At 42.8% G+C, this 15,745-nt stretch overlaps 1 protein-coding gene across 2 annotated transcripts; it reads left to right on the top strand.

Moving 5' to 3' along the window:
• Nucleotides 1-2,044: 2,044 nt before the first annotated feature.
• Nucleotides 2,045-15,426, top strand: ODC1 (ornithine decarboxylase 1). 2 transcript variants are annotated; one of them, XM_073336023.2, is made up of 12 exons: nt 2,045-2,069; nt 7,867-8,006; nt 8,094-8,222; nt 8,399-8,572; nt 8,766-8,938; nt 9,691-9,825; nt 10,032-10,113; nt 10,577-10,660; nt 11,970-12,132; nt 12,228-12,340; nt 13,209-13,423; nt 14,937-15,426. In XM_073336023.2, exons 3-12 carry the CDS (start codon nt 8,121-8,123, stop codon nt 15,079-15,081), a joined length of 1,386 nt encoding a protein of 461 aa, XP_073192124.2. In that variant the 5' UTR covers nt 2,045-2,069; nt 7,867-8,006; nt 8,094-8,120; the 3' UTR covers nt 15,082-15,426. The 2 variants fall into 2 exon arrangements, with proteins under 2 accessions (XP_073192124.2, XP_073192123.2); XM_073336022.2 differs by lacking the exon at nt 2,045-2,069 and adding an exon at nt 5,329-5,538.
• Nucleotides 15,427-15,745: the final 319 nt, after the last annotated feature.

Here is a 15,745-nt window from a genome sequence, read left to right on the forward strand (position 1 = left end):
TGACTGGTAATCTCAGGTTGGCAGCCAGCACTGAGACCCAGGGCATTTTTCTGGGAGAGGACAAAATAAGAAGCAAAGATTGCATTTTATGACAGTTTGTGTTTCTACAGTTTACCAGTTTAGGCCCTCTTCTTATTTATATATTTGAATGCCAACTTCCCCAGCAAAACCTAACCTTCCCCCCAACTCTCCCTTAAAACCAAACACTTTCAAGGGTGTCAAGAGAGAATCACCCAGCAAAAACGTTTTTTTGGAAGAAAATAATGCAATACATCAAATATTGGAATGCAATTCTAAAGCAGCCAATACAGCATCAGGAGAGTTTAGGAGTGAACCAGCACCTCAGTTAACTACAACCCCCTGCTGTTATCTGGACCTCTTTCCCTTGTATCACTTGAGTTCCCTCGCCAAATATGATTGCATTCCCATGCCCCTTCATGTATTCTTGCCTTCCTACCCAGTATAATTGCTACTTAATATTCATTGCCTTTGCTCTCTCATCCAGAGATCAGGTCTCCCTCCATCTAATTACAATTGCTTGTCATCCCCAGTTTCTCTCTGCATTCGGATCATCTCATGAACCTTTGTATTAAAAAGTGGCCTATTCATCTGTCATAGCATTGATATGCCCCAAAAGGCTCTGAATGGCACATCCATTATGTGTGATATAGTAGAACCTTCTGAGACACATTAGCACAGCTGCTGGTCAGCAGACAACTGCTGGAAAAATAACAGATTGAGGGGCCTGGTGAGGCATCAGTTATGCTACAGGCCAACAATAAATAGAAGTGACCTCAAAAGTTTGGATGCTTATCAAAAATTACTTGAGGAGGGTCCTGCTGCTTCTAAAGCTCAAAGGAATAGGCCCAAGTTATATCCATGATCATCTGTTTTGGCCTCAGCCTGATGAGTATTTGTTTTCTGATATCACCTGCCATTTGGGGGCCCTACTGTCCCATATTAGTTCAGCAAGGAATTGTACTTTTGCTGCAGTGAGCCCTAAAGTGACACCCCCATGACATCCATTTCAGTCCGTCCTTCCTGATTTCTAACACATTAAACAAAATTCCCAGAGATGTTTTCAGCATTAGCACTATTCACCCCATGTTTTTTAGGGGAGGGGGGCAGGGGTTCTGTTAGACATCCTTTAGAATCAGAATATCAGGGTTGGAAGGGACCTCAGGAGGTCATCTAGTCCAACCCCCTGCTCAAAGCAGGACCAATCCCCAATTAAATCATCCCAGCCAGGGCTTTGTCAAGCCTGACCTTAAAAACTTCTAAGGAAGGAGATTCTACCACCTCCCTAGGTAACACATTCCAGTGTTTCACCACCCTCCTAGTGAAAAAGTTTTTCCTAATATCCAACCTAAACCTTCCCCACTGCAACTTGAGACCATTACTCCTTGTCCTGTCCTCTTCTACCATTGAGAATAGTCTAGAACCGTTCTCTCTGGAACCACCTCTCAGGTGTTCCTTGATTGATGATGTTTTGATATATATAATTTTTGTGCAGTACCACAAATGTCTATATGGAAAGGAGCACTTCAAAAATAAATTAATGTTGGTTTCATGCAGGCTTGATTTTTCCCCCCCTACTTCTTGGGTTTAATCATTTATGAAACCTTCCTAAAATTAAGCATGTGCATGCATGCACACACAATTTCAAAAAATTCATTTTTGGAGATTATTTTGTTTTTTCTTTAATTGGTTTATTTTTTAACCAAACTCAGTAGCATTCCCAGACATTTCATTGGATGCTGCTCAAAATTCTCTTCTCTTTCTTATCTACCTGCTCTTCTAATTATTTTTCTTTATTTTAGTCTGTGACAGGGTGTACCAGGCATTCACTGACCCCTGCTGGAGGCCCCACTCTCTTTTCGCAACCTGCCCTAAGAAAGTGTCCTGCTGGAAGAGAAAAGCAGCGGGTTAAGATATCAAGGGGATGCATAGACGCTCTCCCTGGGAGGCAGCAGACCATTGTGGAACCAAGACACAGGGAGGCGCTAGAGAGGAAGAGTCTGTGCTGTGACGTGCGATGCTGTGCCGTGACACAACTGGGCGCTCTGGTGGTGAGTGCACGCTATAACACAATCTGTAAATGGGAATCCTCTGGGATCCCATTCTTCAGCATCACTCTCAAAAGACCTCAGGAGAGGTGGGTGCAGCTTCTTCCACCTTCCGAAGAGGGTCACTCAAGCAATGAGAGACTATCCTTCCTGGCTGTGGCTGAGTATCTCTTGCCTTGCATCTTGTGTAAGTCAGTTCCACCTGGGCAAACTTGATACAAAATGCTACCTGGTTAGCATTTCCTCTCACTTGTACCAATGAGCAGCATTTTACATCCACTTTTCACAGGTATAACCACGCCTACAAGGCACAATGCAGCAGAGAATCAGGCCCACTGCTTCAATAGTACCCCTAGCTGACAGCTTGCTGGGCTGTCCTTACAATTTGTGGCACCCCATGCAAGAATCCTAACCTGTTTAAGAGGGAGGGGTGAATCTGGGCTGAGTATATCTTCTCCTTTGTTCTCATTACTTGTCATTTCTACACTGATAGCACATTTTACTCCTGAAGACAGTGGTAAAACTCTGACTTTAATGAAAACAGGAGCAGACTCTTTGGGAATTAGGAAAATGCTCAACACCTGAGCACAGATCACCCTGATTTGTCTTTTTGTGATAGCAATTACTTGTAGATTTCATGCTTTTCTTAGAAATAATCAGAGACTTTAAAAAAAAAATCTGCCCTGTAGTTACTAACTTTGGAATCAGTCTTTTATCCGCTAAAGAAAATGGCAGCACTCCCACTGACACTATGGGAGCAGGATTCAATCCTTTAATTTAATCTGAGATGGCAAAATGTTTAATCTAGGACTCTGAAAATACTGGCAGAGGGAAAAGAAGTCCCAGTGTAAAGATAGTGCCTCTCAGAATGGTGGCAAGGACAGTCACTCCAAGAGAAAAAAATGGTTACTTTTAAAAGGAGCATTATTCATGAAAATATATGTATATGTGACTCCCCAGCCCAATTTGTTTTTTTCCCCTAGTAACAAAAAGCCCACCACCAACACACACAAAAAATCAATGCCAGTAATCCAGTCCCATGTAAGCAGCCCTACAATAACAAGCCAGTGCACCAGGAGACAAAATAACTTCACAAAGGAAACACATTTCACTGTCAAGACAAAAAGGAAAAAAAATTGTTGAAGTTCTAACAAGCATTTTGCATAACATCCTCTAGATACTGTTAGCCATTTCCGGTCCTCTGCCTTGTTATGGCTGTGGTAAGCATCTGTGTACAGATGACAGTTTTGACATACATAGCATGTGTTGAAATATAGGCATATGCAGGGTAGCTTTAAGAGATGTTTATCCCAAATGTAACTCCATCAACTTCAGTGGAATTACACTAAAGATTAATTTGGCCCAGAATGTCAGCCTTGACTCTGAATTTCTTTCTTTGGTTTGTACCAAAAATGTGATGTGTCACTTCGTTTTCAGTTTGTGTGTGTGAGTGACTCTGCTCCTATTAAAGTTAATGGAACTTTGCCACTGATTTAATCCTATGTTAGACCATGCTGACTTTATCATTACAATCCCCTTATGTAATAAAAGAGAAAACTGTGAAACAGATCAGTTAGATAGTTTAAATTTTCTTTTGTTTTGCAACTATCAGTGGGGGGAAACTGCCTCTGTTAAATTTAGCTTCACAACAGGTAAGCTAAATTCTGAGATAGGATGAGCAACTCTCAACAAAGTCAAGACAAGATTTGGCTTCGCCTTAAACCTCCCCCAAACTACATTTTTAGTACTGTATACATTCTTAAGCAACAGATACTTTACTCCCCTACTTTTTAAATTAACATTGGGTCAAGTTCAGATACAGTGTTAACAGGGTTGGTGAAGGGTCTACTTACACCAGAACTGAATTTGACCAGAGTACAAGAAGACATGTCCTTCCATGTACTGCATGGTTCAGTTAAAGATTTAGGCCCCGATTCTGCAAAGACTCATGTGCTTAACATGTACACAGTCCCGCTATGCAGACTCATGGCATAAAATATGATCTGATTTAAAACACACACACACACACAAAGAAACAATTTTGTGCAATGTCTTATGTGTGAAATGTATCACAAGCAGGTCTAAGTGTCATAAGATTAAATAACAAAATCACAAGCTTCAAATCATATACATTTTAGAGGGAAAATTAAGGAGCAGCAAAATATTTATTTTCACTAAACCTAAAGTTGTTGGTTCAATAACATTGTTAATTTGCAATACAGCAGCTTGTTGACAATAATAATTGCATCACACTTCTATTGCATTTTTCAGCCTAAAGGATTGCATACAGGTTGTGAAACTAAAACCACTGCTGGGGTAGAAAGTAGCAACGGTAGTAGTATCAGTAGGGGAAGGGACATTCTGGAACAGGAAAGCGAGACACACCCCTTCCCCTGTATAAGTCTCTTTGATGATTACTCAGAGACTGGAAGTAAAATTTTCACTCAGGAGCCAAAGTCTGTGAAGTGCCTAAATCCCCTTTGAAAATGGGACTTAGGCTCCTAAGCCCAAATCCTCAAACATGCTTAACTCCCACTGAAATCAATGGGAGCTAGAAACCTAAACACCAAGAGGATCTGGGCATAGTTCACATAGATTCTTTTGAAAGCTTTACCCAGCTTTAAGGGCTCAAGTGAAAGACAGCACATGGTCCTCAATTTATCTACTCTAGAAAGGTAAAAAGGTGAGCTGACCCTGACTGCATTCGAATCTAAACTGGCCCAGCTGAGATTTGAATCCAAGTTGATTTTGAAAGGGTTCCCAGTCAATGACCACTGCAAACCGATGTGAACTTCAGTGGAAATCCCAGAGCCAGGAAGAGGGGATTGGGAGCTGTCTCAACACCCCCACTCTGTTATGAAACCCTTCCAGGAAAAGGAGCAGGACGGAAAGAGGGAGGTGGAGGGATTGCAGCAGAGGGGGCAAAAGCAAGGGTAGGGGTAACCGGAGTGGGTACACAGGAAGGGGAACAGCAGCGAGGAAGTAGCAGCAGAGAAGAACGGGGAGGGGTGGAAGCATCAGAAAGGAAGAGAGGAGGAGGAGGAGCCACCAGCGAAAGGTTGCCTGCCTGGTCTAGACCCAAGGCCTTAGAACGCGGCCCCTGAGGGGAGGGAGGAGAAGGCGTGGCGAACCCGTGCGCGTGTTCGAAAACTCTAACGTCACAATAGCGGCCTGCAGCTGCGGCTCCTGCCCGGTCCCAGCCGATCGGGGCTGGTTTGAGCTGGTGCGTTGTCATAGCGACGCAGTCCGGCCTATAAATAAGAGCTCTGCTGGCGCTACGGCTTTTGTCAGTCGGTGCTCTGAAGCCGGTCGGCGGCAGCGGCGGCTCCTCCAGCCCGGCTCCTCCTCGGGCGGCGCGTCCACTCCGGCAGCCCGCGAGCTCAGCGGGGCCCGTCTCTGAGGAGGAGGCACGGGACTCGGGGACCGACCGGCTGCCGGGCGACGCGCTGAACCATGACGGGCGCTGCCTGAGGTGAGGGGCGGGGGCGGCGGGCGCTCTGCCGGGGGAGGCAGGCAGGCAGCCGGCCGGCCGCTGGAGCCACGTGTCTCGCCAGCCGCGTCGGAGAGGCGGGCTGCGGGCCGCGCTGCGCAGCGTCGCTAACCCAGCTGGAGAGGGGGCAGGGCGGCGGAGCCCCCGGGGCGGACGGGGCTGCGCGGTCCCTGGCGAGAGCCGGCTTGGCGCGGGCAGCCGGCCCCGCGGCGGTTGCTGTAATGGCCCGGCGGCCGCGGCCCCTTGCTCCACCGCGGGCCTGGGCCCGGCACCCGGCTGAGGCGGCCACGGCCTGGCCACCGAGGCGGGCTCGCGCGGCTGAAATGGCACAGAGCCGCCCCGGTGCTTGCAGTAGATCCCTACAAAACGGTGGGCACGTAGCCTGGCCTGAACCGCTCGCGTGGAAGGGGACGCTAAGGTTTCCCGCTACGTTCATTTTGGCTCCTTAAGTTGGCCCACAAGTGAATCCCTGAAATCATCTGCGTTTTGAGAAACCCGCAAAGCTGTCACTGAGGGGTGCTTGCCCGGGGGATTTCCGTGAAGCTGCTAGTCGTAGGACTGTGGCTTTTGTACTTTGGAGCCAACGTATTAAACCTTCACTTGAACCTCTGGGTTTATAGACTTGGATGTGAACGATAAAACTCTTGTCAGTTGTCCTTGAGGGATGCAGGACGTGTGGTCATTTAGAAGACTTAATCTGTAAGAAGCTGCTTGCAGAGTGATGGTCCAGCCTTCCCCGTGTGTTAACTCGGGCATGAGCTAAAACGGCCAGTCGGACAGTTTTGCGGTAACATGAAGAAAGTAGAGCTGTTGTTTCAATTTCATAGTAACTCTTAAAAGAACATTAAGGTTGCAAAGCCAAGAGGCAAAAGTTAAGAAATGCCAGAGTTAAGGTTGCCTATGCAGTCTAAATTCAGCCCCCTTGTATATTAGGATACAGTTTTAATTATATGATACACTATTTTCTCCATAGTATCCTTGCTTCTTTCAGTGCATATGGCAAACAGGGCACTAAATGTGACTACTTGGCATTTTATAGAAATTAAAGGGAGCTGAGGTTTGAACATAAATGTCAATTGCACATGAGTAAAAATCAGGTTCCATTTGTCTCAAATTGGGCACCCAGAAAATGAGTACATAATTGAACACCTGTAAAAAGTTTAGTTTAAGTGACTTACATAGGAACTCTGTGGCAGAGACAGGGAGAAAATGTACCAATTCTCCAGGGTTGCATTCAGCTGCCTTATTTTCTTTTTCCTCCTCTTCCAGTAGTCCCCTGCCTCATTTGTTAAACACCTTCCAAACTTCCCCTCAGATGAGGCAGCAGTCTTACAGACAGTAGCCTTGTTGACTATCTAACCCCAATTTATTTCCTGTCCATTGAATGGAGGAAGGTTCTGGGGGAGGTGGGAGGCTAATGGTAATTAAAGACCCCCTAATGCATACAACACTAGGGCATTTCCTGAGTACTAAATTTTGCAGCCATAACCCTTTTAACATGTGGTGGCTTATGTATTTTCCCAAGCTTAAAAAAAAAAAACCCTCAACTTTGTCATGTGGAACCATATCAAGCTCCACCCAGGTCACTAGCAGGGTTGGGTTCTTTAGATTCACAGCACAGACTTCTACCACTTAAGTTAATAAAGTAATTGGTTGCCATCCTCCATTTGGACGAGCCTGTAGAGGTGCATGAAATACATATACTTTACTAGTGGGTTTTACAGCTGTTTGTTAGACAGCTGACAAAAACGGAGACTTAGGAATTCTAAGTTCAGTTCCAGATTCTGGAAGGGAGTGTTCTCTAGTGGTTTCAGAGCTTGTCCCTTAGCGTTTGAGTGAGGCTACTTTTCTCTTCACATTGCCTGGATGCTTGAGGGGGAAACATTGGCAGAACAGGAGAAACCATCTTCTGTGCTCATTTGTTGTCACACCAACCTGGCAGCCATGTGGAGCAATTGCAGGGAAAGGCCTATTCAGTCCCTGGTCTGGAACATATTCTAGACAAACAATTGTCAGAGACTTTACCTGCCAACCTCTGAGTATGTGCAGATGGCAATTTTCAGAGACCTAACTTGGCCAAATGTTTGTTGCATATGTAGCTACCTGTAGAGTGACTTGAAAGAGATGAAATGTTAAATGATAGTAAATGGGCATGTTAAAATACTTGTGATGTTTTTTATATAACAACTTGCTCTGCTTAGTGTATAGTCTTCAATGTATTTCTGTTTCTAAAGAAGGCTTTTTAAATTGTCATTTTTCTAAACTTCCATAACTGATTTAATCTTTCTCTTCTCTTTTTTCTTTGAACAGTTTCAATACAACATCATACAACTGCTGCACAGAGAACAGAAAACTTGCCTTAATCTGTCAAGACTTTGCTTTTCTGAAGCACATCTTTGGGTGCACAGTTGAAAGAATTTGAACAAAGCTGATATTTCTTAGTTGTCCATGTAAGTTTGTGGATCTTGACTATCATTTAGTGTTCTGTGAGTCTCTTTGCTAATTTGAATGAACTAACATACTTTCTGTATCCACAGTTTGTTGCATTTACACTCTTAGAAACGATGCTCAGCTTCAGCAATGAGGAGTTTGACTTCACCTTCCTTGATGAAGGCTTTACTGCCAAGGATATTCTAGACCAAAAAATAAATGAAGTTTCTTCCTCTGTAAGTATGCTAGCAAAACATGAGTGCATTTTCTGAAAATATATATTTCTAAGTTTGAGTACAGTTAATATATAAAATTGTTACACTTCCTGCTAAAAAAAAACAAACTATACTGTAACTTTGCAGAACATTGAATTGGGGGCATTCCTGAAGATGACCTGATATTTTTCTTTTAGGATGATAAAGATGCTTTCTATGTTGCTGACCTTGGGGATGTCCTAAAGAAGCATTTCCGATGGTACAAGGCACTCCCTCGAGTAACACCCTTTTATGCTGTCAAATGTAATGACAGTAAAGCTATAGTGAAGACACTTGCTGCTCTTGGTGCAGGGTTTGATTGTGCTAGTAAGGTAAGAGCTTCAGTTGTGTTATTTTTTTGTTTTTTTATGGTAACTTCATATATGGATGTTACAGCTTTGTATAGAACTAGGAGTGTTTCTTGAATGTCAATGTTATATCTTCACACTCTGCTAGCTAGAAACAAGGGTATCTTTCAACAAATGGATGACCTCATCCAGAAAGTAATTTATTTCTTTTTTCCAGACTGAAATCCAGTTGGTACAGAACATTGGTGTACCTCCAGAACGAATAATATATGCAAATCCTTGTAAACAAATCTCTCAGATTAAACATGCTGCAAACAGTGGTGTGCAGATGATGACTTTTGATAGTGAAGTAGAGCTAATGAAAGTTGCAAGAGCTCATCCAAAGGCAAAGTAAGGAGTTTTTGGTTTTGGGCCTCTTAATGGGCTTAACATGTTTAAATTCACCTATCCTGTATTAGCGGTGTCTACTTGGGTAACACACATTCAGCTTTATTTCTAAGCTTTTAACACTCTCACAATTGGAAGAGAACACAAATATTAACGTATTTGTCAAACCCACTAGTTTTATAGTGTATTGGCGTATAAAGAAGGACAATATAAACTTGCTTGCATGTTAAATTTGGTCCACCTTTGTCAACGTTTTACAGCAAAGTTAGCTTATTTTAAATTTGACTTACTAGAAGTCTCTCTCAGCAGTTCTCAAACTGGGTCGGGACCCTGTTTTAATGGAGTTTCCAGGGCTGGCGTTAGACTTGCTAGGGCCCGAGCCCCAAAGCCTGAGGGTTTTAGCCCTGTGCAGTGGAGCTCAGGTTAGAGGCCCCCTGCTTGGGGCTGAAGCCATGGGGCTTTAGCTTTGTCACCCTTTCTACCCCTTCCCAGCCTGGGGCATGAGGCTTGGGCTTTGGCTTTGTTCCCCTGCCTGGGGCAGAAGGGCTTGGGCAGGCTCAGGCTTCAGCCCCCCTCCTGGGGTCATGTAGTAGTTATTTTGTTAGGGGTTCATGCTGCAATAAAATTTGAGAACCCCTTCTAGAAATTACAAACCCCATTCTCCTGACCTGAAACCTATTTCAACCAGATTGTCTGTCTGTCTGTCTGCTCTATAAAATCTAGTGGATTGGCACTAAATTGGACACTGTTTCTAGGCTAGTCTTGCGCATTGCAACTGATGACTCCAAAGCAGTTTGTTGCCTGAGTGTTAAATTTGGAGCTACCCTGAAAACTAGCAGACTTCTTTTGGAGCGGGCAAAAGAACTTGACCTTGACGTTATTGGAGTCAGGTTAGTAATAACTATGATCTGTATATACAAACTCTCAAAACACCCATCTAGAAATATGCATTGTAATATCTTTATAAATATGTAAATAACTTCCCCACTCACAAGAACTGACACCATAATCTGCTATTACATATTACTTTTGTCTAAATAGTTGCTTAAAACTTAAATCTTCCAAAAGACAATTGAGATTTGCATCTGTTTTCCAGTTTCCATGTTGGAAGTGGCTGTACTGACCCAGAGACCTTTGTTCAAGCTATTTCTGATGCCCGTTGTGTCTTTGATATGGGAGTAAGTATGAATTTGCTTACCTAAGAGTATTGCTTCTGGACCACTATTGTCACAGTACTGACCATACAACTGACTTTTCAGAATGAAATGCCACTCGAACAAAGTAATGTACAACTTTGGAACCAGAAACTTAAAATAAGAGGCTTTATACCCTTTCCTGTACAGTTAGTATTCAGCTTCATATGGTCAGTTACTTTTTGAATCTTGGTAATCCTTTGATAGTTGACACAATATTTAAGTGTTGTGGAAAAAAGACATCTGACCAATTTAAAAAAACTTGCTGGTTCTCCTGTACTAGTGCTTTGTAAACTGACTAGTCTGTTTTCTTTGTCAGAAGTATCCATAAAATGAAACTCGTAAAAATAAAATTGGTCTTCCAACGGAGTTGGTTTTGACCTATGTTAGACTATTCAAGAATCCCTTCTTTGCTTGACTGTCCCATTTTAACATGGTCACATTGCAGACAGAACTTGGTTTCAGTATGCATCTGCTTGATATTGGTGGTGGTTTCCCTGGCTCTGAAGAGGTCAAGCTTAAATTTGAAGAGGTATGTTGGATTTCTAATTAATACTTGGTTTATCAGGTTGTAAAGGTATTTTGATATAGTAAACTTGGGCAAACCTTTATTTACCTGGTATCTTGCTTCCCTTTTGATTAGTATTAAGACTAGTGGAGTCTGTTCTTGATTTGGAACTGAAGTCGTCATAATTTTCTTCTGTTAACTGCAGAATCAAGTAGAGCACCTTTAGCCTTTTTAAATACGTATATGGCTTTCATTAACAGACCTAGTAAATGGTTTCAGAATAGCAGCTGTCTTAATCTGTATCCACAAAAAGAACAGGAGTACTTGTGGCACCTTAGAGACTAACAAATTTATTAGAGCATAAGCTTTCATGGGCTACAGCCCACTTCATCAGATCCATAGAGTGGAACATACAGTAAGAAGGGGTGGTGGGGGGTGTGTGTCTGTACACATACATACAGAGAAGGTAGAAAGTTGCCATACAAACCATAAGAGGCTAATTAAGATGAGCTATTATCAGCAGGAGGAAAAAACTCTTGTAGTGATGATCAGGATGGCCCATTCAGACAGCTCACAAGAAGGTGTGAGGATACTTAACATGGGGAAATAGAGTCAATATGTGTAATGACCCAGTCTCCATTCAAACCCAAGTTAATGGTATCTAGTTTGCATATTAATTCAAACTTGGCAGTTTCTCGTTGGAGTCAGCTTTTGAAGCTTTTCTATTGCAGAATTGCCACCCTTAAGTCTTTCACTGAGTGGCAGAAGTATTCTACCAGTTTTTGAATGTTATGATTCCTGTTGTCAGATTTGTGTCCGTTTATTCTTTTGCGTAGAGACTGTCTGGTTTGGCCAATATACATAAGGGGCATTGATGGCATATATCACATTGGTGGATGTGCAGGTGAACGAGCCCCTGATGTTGTGGCTAATGTGATTAAATCCTATGATGATGTCACTTGAATAAACATGTGGACAGAGTTGGCGGCATCAGGCTTTGTTGCAAGGATACGTTCCTGGGTTACTGTTGTGTGGTTACTGGGGAGTATTTGCTTCAGGTTGGGGCGCTATCTGTAAGCAAGGACTGGCCTGTCTCCCAAGATCTGTGAGTGAGCATTTTTCAGGATAGGTTGTAGCAGGTATAAATACACAGCATGTGAAAGGATGGGAGTTGCCTTGCCAAGTGGCAGGTCAGTCTGACTAGACAACGTGTACTGAGCGTAGCACTTTGCACTGTTTTATAGCCTTATCCTTTTGGCTCTTGCAATAGCCAGTCTAATAACTTTAGTTTGGTACTTTGTACAGTCACTAACCTTGTGTGTCTCTTGATTAGATCACAAATGTAATCAATCCAGCATTGGACAAATGTTTTCCTTGTGATTCTGGAATAAGAATTATTGCGGAGCCTGGCAGATACTATGTTGCATCAGCTTTCACACTTGCCGTTAACATAATTGCAAAAAAAGTTGTATTAAAGGAGCAGTCAGGGTCTGATGGTATGTAAACCTAGATCTCCTCCTAATCTCATTTGCAACCAGATACAAAACTTGCTTTCAAAGGCTTTTATTTGCATATTTTCATCTCTTTTTAGATGAAGATGATACTAATGGCAAAACTCTTATGTACTATGTAAATGATGGAGTGTATGGATCATTCAATTGCATCCTATATGATCATGCACATGTTAAGCCAGTCTTGCAAAAGGTACAGTATGCCCACCCCTGACCTGGAGGTAAACTTCTTTGGGGGGGAGGGGGCAGCTGAGGGCCACATTAGGATTCCAAAACTGTGTGGAGGGCCAGGTAGGGAAGGCTGTGCCTCCCCAAACAGCCTAACTGCCCCCCTCAGAACCTCCAACCACCCACCTCCTGCTCCTTGTTCCCTGACCGCTCCGCCTACCCCCCTCCACCCCCACATCCACTTACTATGCTGCTCAGAGCACCAGGACTGGCAGCCATGCCACCTGACCAGAACCAGCCACACTGCCATGTGGTCTAGAGCACCAGGGCAGGCCAGTGGCTCTTGCAGCCATGCTGCCCAGCAGGAGCATGCTGCCCAGAGTGCTGGCAGCAAGGCAAGCTGAGGCTGCAGGGGAGGGGCCAGGGGCTAGCCTTCCCAGCCAGGAGCTCAATGGCTGGGCAGGATGGTCCCATGGCCCAGAGTTTGCCCACCTCTGTTCCAGGTAGTAAACCAACATATAGACTGCTCATTCCACTGTGCAAATAAACTCAAGCATAATGCCTTCATATTTCACCCACCCCATATTTGCGTTCATAATATGCCTTCATATTTCATCTTCACCATCCTACCACCACTCCTGACACATTGCCAACCCAGGCATTTGAGCTCTGGGCCATTCAGTGGAGCAGATTCCAAAGCTGAAGATTCCAAAGATCACTCATGTAGGAGGCCCTGCTAGCAGCTATTTTTCTTCTCCACTTTAGAGCTGGAGTTCTATGCCTTTTAATAATCTCCTTCATGGCAACTATTTGTTTGGAAAGACTCATACTTTCAAGGAGGACTAAAGCAGAGGGATAGTCAAAAGTAATTTGTAACTTACCTCTCTCTTCAGAGACCTAAACCAGATGAGGGCTGTTATTCCTGTAGCATATGGGGACCAACATGTGATGGCCTGGATCGTATTGTAGAGCGCTTTGATATGCCAGAGCTGCAAGTTGGTGATTGGATGCTATTTGAAAATATGGGTGCCTATACAGTGGCAGCTGCTTCCACTTTCAATGGATTCCAGAGGCCAGCAATAAATTATGTGATGTCAAGGCCAGCATGGTTAGTAACTTGTCACACTTTTGCTTTAGGTGGGAGAATCTTACTAGGTCTGCCAAGAGCTCTTGATAGTTATTCACTTTAAACAAAACTCCTTGTTGACTAATCCACAGGTCCATTTATTATGAATTGATAGGCGTTACTTTAGAAGACAAATTCTACCTGTAGCTAGCAGGATTTAAAGGGATGCTCTGGCTAATCGTAGCTTAAGACTACATCACTGAGACTCTTCTCTTCTCCTCCCCCTCCCCCCAGGGCCCAAGGAAAGAAATATCCACTCCTGTTGGTTTTCAATGGGATTTGGACACATTGCCTCCTTAAATGCCTCTGAAAATTCCAGCGTAACATAACAAAGATTACTTGGTGAAACTTGCTATATTCTCTTTCTAGATACAGTACTAACAAATGCAGTTTCCCCTGTCTAGTAGGTCATCCCTTTTTGCATGGATCTTTCACATAGCAGCTGAGGTGTCACTTTTTCTGCCAATTTGTGGTTTTACAAAGACTCCATGTGATATTTTTAAATGGGTGGGGGAATAGTAGGCTTAAAATTATGTCAGTCACTTAGGTTGCTTTACAGATACTATATGGATTACTGTTGAGGCCTTCTGACTGGCAAATGGAAAATTCTCTTCATGAGATCTTGTAATGACTATTTCTACACTGGGGTGCTTTACGGGTATGCTGTATCAGGAAAGTTCTGTAGTGTGGATGTAGCTATCCTGGCAGTTACTTTTTAAAAAAAAAAAAAAACAGTACTGTAAAACCACCTCAGGAGTGAAACTAGCTATACAGTAAAAGCACAATTTTGCCAGCATAGCTAGGTCACTTGGGTGTTTCCCTTCACTGCCCCACATTCTTGAAGGTGTCAGTACATTAGTTTACACTTCATATTTGGAAGCTTTGTATTTTGAATGCAGAAAGGCTGGACACCTAAAATGAAATCATAAATTTAAAATGTGTTAAAGGGGCCAAATGCATACCAGCAAGCTAGATGTTGGGACACCGCTAATTTAAGTTAAACCAGGTCTACACAACAGACTTCTGGCAACATACTTGTGTAAAGTGAGGGGCATGAAGAGGTACAATCCCTAAGTGAAATGCTCTATTTGTTCTAATGAAGCTTAGTGTTCCTCTGGCCTGTTCTGCACTTAAATTCTCCTGGTGTAGCTGTGTCAGGTAGGACTGGAAAAATCACACGCCACTCAACATAACTGCATCTACATTAGGACTTTTGCTATCAGCAAAATTGGGTGGGATGTAACTAGGGTTATGGAGTAGAGACTGAGTAATGGCATGTGCCCAAATAAGTCATTCCAGTCACTGATTCTGAATGCAATTCTGATTTAAAGCTGTACACATTCTACTTCTGAGCAAACCTCCTCCTGTTATCAGTAGATCTGGAGATGGGAGGTCAAATTATGATTTGACTCCAAGATCTACTTGATATTGCAGTTGCTTAAATCAGGGTAAAACATATGGATTGTTTCCTGACTTACTTTTTCCTCTTACTTAGGCAACTAATGCAACAGATTAATGAGCAAGGTTTCCTAGCTGAAGTGGAGGAGCAGGATGTCAGTACTTTGCCACTGTCTTGTGCCTGGGAAAGTGGAATTGAACATCATCCAGCAACTTGTGCTTCAACTAGTATTAATGTATAGATATTGTTTAATTGCAAGTTTGTTTATTGAATATCTAGGGCATTTTGGGGACCATTAACTTAACTTAACTTCTTGCTAGAATTTTTAAATGTTTCTTTGGGTTTTTTTGTTAGTCTAGGGTCAGCATAAATGCAACAAAATGAATGACTAGGAGATGGGGGTCACATTATCTGTGTTCCTATGGAAACTATGAATATTTTATATGGATTTTTACTCACTTTCAAGTATGCTACTAAAGATTAACCCTTGACTGTCAGACAAGCATTTGTAGCTTGTATATTGGCAGAATGGGCTGAGCTTAGTGTTGTGACCTAGCTGTTTTAAAATAAAGTAATATTGAAATAACTGGCTAGTCTCTGATGTACATGAATTAAAAACCGTCATGAATGGATGTTTAAATATTGGTGGTTCTATGCCAAATAGATGTAGGAAAGGATGTGCAGTAGATTTAGCTGGTGTGCTTTCAAGACCGTTTTTCAAGGCTAAAGTTTTTAGCATTGCATAGTGTATAATAAACATGGCTCTTCTAGGCTTTACAGTAATACAGATGAGAGCTGAAATACTTATGCAACAGTCAGCACAGGTGGTTAGTCCACTTCCCTAATGGATTAAATCGGATTTTTAATGTCCCTGACTAGTAAAAGATTTTAATGCAAACTAGAAG

This window comes from Lepidochelys kempii, chromosome 3, assembly GCF_965140285.1.
Source record: "Lepidochelys kempii isolate rLepKem1 chromosome 3, rLepKem1.hap1, whole genome shotgun sequence".
Lineage (NCBI taxonomy): Eukaryota > Metazoa > Chordata > Testudines > Cheloniidae > Lepidochelys > Lepidochelys kempii.

Excerpts from the sequence above, each read along its gene's own strand:
- ODC1 (XM_073336023.2), top strand. The coding sequence starts at position 8,121 with ATGCTCAGCTTCAGCAATGAGGAGTTTGACTTCACCTTCCTTGATGAA. Across the intron at positions 8,939-9,690 it reads AGAGCTCATCCAAAGGCAAA|GCTAGTCTTGCGCATTGCAA; the intron begins GTAAGGAGTTTT and ends CACTGTTTCTAG. Across the intron at positions 13,424-14,936 it reads GTGATGTCAAGGCCAGCATG|GCAACTAATGCAACAGATTA; the intron begins GTTAGTAACTTG and ends CCTCTTACTTAG.